The sequence below is a fragment of the Cystoisospora suis genome, assembly GCF_002600585.1.
Source record: "Cystoisospora suis strain Wien I chromosome Unknown contig_4598, whole genome shotgun sequence".
In the NCBI taxonomy this organism is placed as follows: domain Eukaryota; phylum Apicomplexa; class Conoidasida; order Eucoccidiorida; family Sarcocystidae; genus Cystoisospora; species Cystoisospora suis.
This window is the reverse complement of record NW_027157390.1, coordinates 1-2418: the sequence shown is the minus strand read 5'-3', so window position 1 is coordinate 2418 and position 2418 is coordinate 1. Positions and strand designations below refer to the sequence as shown.

At 56.5% G+C, this 2418-nt stretch overlaps 2 protein-coding genes across 2 annotated transcripts; both read right to left on the bottom strand.

Annotated features, from left to right (window-relative positions):
- Positions 1–24: 24 nt before the first annotated feature.
- On the bottom strand, positions 25–552 carry CSUI_008278 (uncharacterized protein; the record flags this gene model as incomplete). Its single annotated transcript, XM_068068412.1, has 1 exon — positions 25–552. A coding segment is annotated over exon 1 (435 nt), but the record flags the coding sequence as incomplete, so codon positions are not given.
- Positions 553–1874: 1322 nt separating this feature from the next.
- Positions 1875–2418, bottom strand: CSUI_008277 (uncharacterized protein; the record flags this gene model as incomplete). The annotated part of the gene is made up of 1 exon (XM_068068411.1): positions 1875–2418. A coding segment is annotated over one exon (292 nt), but the record flags the coding sequence as incomplete, so codon positions are not given.

Here is a 2418-nt window from a genome sequence, read left to right as displayed (position 1 = left end):
GCTGCTGACTACTGCTGACGCAGCGTCCCGGCCGGCGCCTCCATTCAGTCCGCCTGGTGACTCCTGCGAGGTGAGCCCTGACTGGGTTTCATGCTTTTCTCCTGCTCGGGAGGGCGACACAATAGGGCTGTCAGAGGAACGATTGTCCCTGTTTTCATCGGCAGCCTTTGGAGGCCGTTGTGGCCATGGCGTTGGAATGGGCGACCCAACCTCTGGAGCGCTTTTCGGCGTTGCCCCATTTGCATCCCACTCTGCTATTGCCGGCTCTACGGGATGGCGGTTACTCGAAATCACACTGCCATTCGCTCGCAGACTGACTTGAACTGCAAGCGACAAGAGGAGGGACAAGGCCAGTTGCTTAGTTGCTGTCGGCTGGACCCTCTTTCGCGCGGCACCACGACGCGGCAGTCGCGAGCCCGGCAGGGCGCTTGAGGAATCACTAACGTGCAGTTCCCTCATGGAGGTCGAACAGGATTCGAGGCAAATTGAATACCTTGCCTCGGCCTTTGACGCTCGGCTGCACGACGGTTCTGTCGTGGATGTCACGCTTTTCGCGAATGCGGCGTTGCTGTTCGTGGCAGTCGGGGCAGACAGCGGGATAGTGCGTGCACCTGTCGGTGGCGCGCGAGCTGCGTGCCGACTAAGAGACAGCAGCGGAGTACTCACTGCCAGCAGCCCGTCCCGGATGAAGTGGGAGCATCTGGCAAGGCAACCTCCAACAAGCTCCCGCGATTGTGAGGCAGGAGTGATCTGGCCGTGGAGCCAGCAGAGCCATGCGGGCAGACAATCAGAAGATGACCGTGTGAAAGCGCCCTCCTTTTTGCATGATGTTCTTGGACCGTGTTCACCCAGACCCTTGACACAGATGATACAGCATTTCACGTAAGGCAGCCAGAAAAGCAGGACGGGTACTTGGTCGTTGAGACAGAGGGGGAGCTTGCGAACACTATTGGAGCCACCTCGCTTTGGGGGCCCCGATTTGAAGTCCAGAACGTACCGTAGTTGGCATTGAAGGCAGGAAAGGAGCCCCCAGCTCGGAGCTTCGCGGGAAATGCAGTGAGATTCACTTCCTTCTCGCTTCTCCCACAGTTTAGGGCAAACCTGGACTTCCGGGTTCAGTCTGTTATCGTACACCGACGCCTCAGTTCCAGCCAGCCTTGCTTCGGATGCACTCCTGTTACGCGAAGATGGACGAAATGGGAGCCCTTCCTGACTCCGTTTTCCCCGCAGAAGAGGGCCAAACAATCTAATACCGTCTGAAAAGAAATTACTAAAGGAAGTCTGCGTACGCAACGTCTCTCATAGTCTCGTGCCTGTGATCAGCTGTTCGGAGTGTAGACTGCAACACGTTCAAATGCCGCAGGCGGGAACTGTGGACGCAGCCGGAGACCAGTGATATGATATAACGTCCTCCTTGGTTCTTACGTCCAACAAATAAATCAGTGACACCGCTTTTGCGATCGCAGCCCCAGCTAAGGCGGACAACTCGGTTGTACGCAGCATAAATGCAACTACGCTGATGCGCGCGAGTAGCAACGGTGCTGGACATATGTAGCTCTTGAGGCCCGTGAAGGCTTCCAAGTGGGCGCTACGCCATCATTTGTTGCATGCTGCCTGTGATACCCGCATCCTGAAGCCCACGGGCTGGCAGGAGACCGAGGGACACAAAGGGTGACGATCTTGTCCTGCGATGGAACAAGCCTGGGTGGGCCGTCAAGCGGCCGGACATGAGCTGCTCCCTCCAGCAGAGAACTGCAATCCAGTCGACAGAGCCAGCTGAGTAAACAGCCTCGTGCCGTAACCCGGAGAAGTCTTTCTCCACACCACTGAAGATTTCGGCAGTCCCATTTTCATCTATCTCAGGCGCCAGCGATCGCCGGTACCGACCATGAAACTGACCAGTAAGCTGTCGGACTTGGTGCGGCCAGCGTAGGGCACGCGGGACCGAGCAAAAAAATCTATTTGGCCTGCTCAGCCGAAGTGGCAAGGCCGCCTCTCCAGTCCATTGGTAAGATCCTGCAGCACACCTTCACTGAATGCACGGTGACCACAGTCGCAGAACTGGCTGCAATGACCACGGTCGTCGCAGCCAGCCTGTTTGCCCTGGCAGGGGATACCCCAAACTTTCACAGGGCTGTACTCTCATAGTCTGGTTCTTCAACGTTCTCATTGTCGAATTGATTAACGCCGATACCAAGGAATGACGTCTCGAAAAGCCACGAGAGCTTGTCGCGCAACTCGGCAAGAGTCGCAGTGTTGGAAGGCATGGCCAGCGTGGCTCTCAGGCCTTGCGAGGGTCTGGGATAGCTTGTGATAGACAGAGTTAAGGGGGCTGAAAGGTCTATATTTTCCGTGTCTATCCATCCTTCTTCATCAGCGAGGTGGAGACGCCTCTGAGCTCTACTAACTGCGTATATG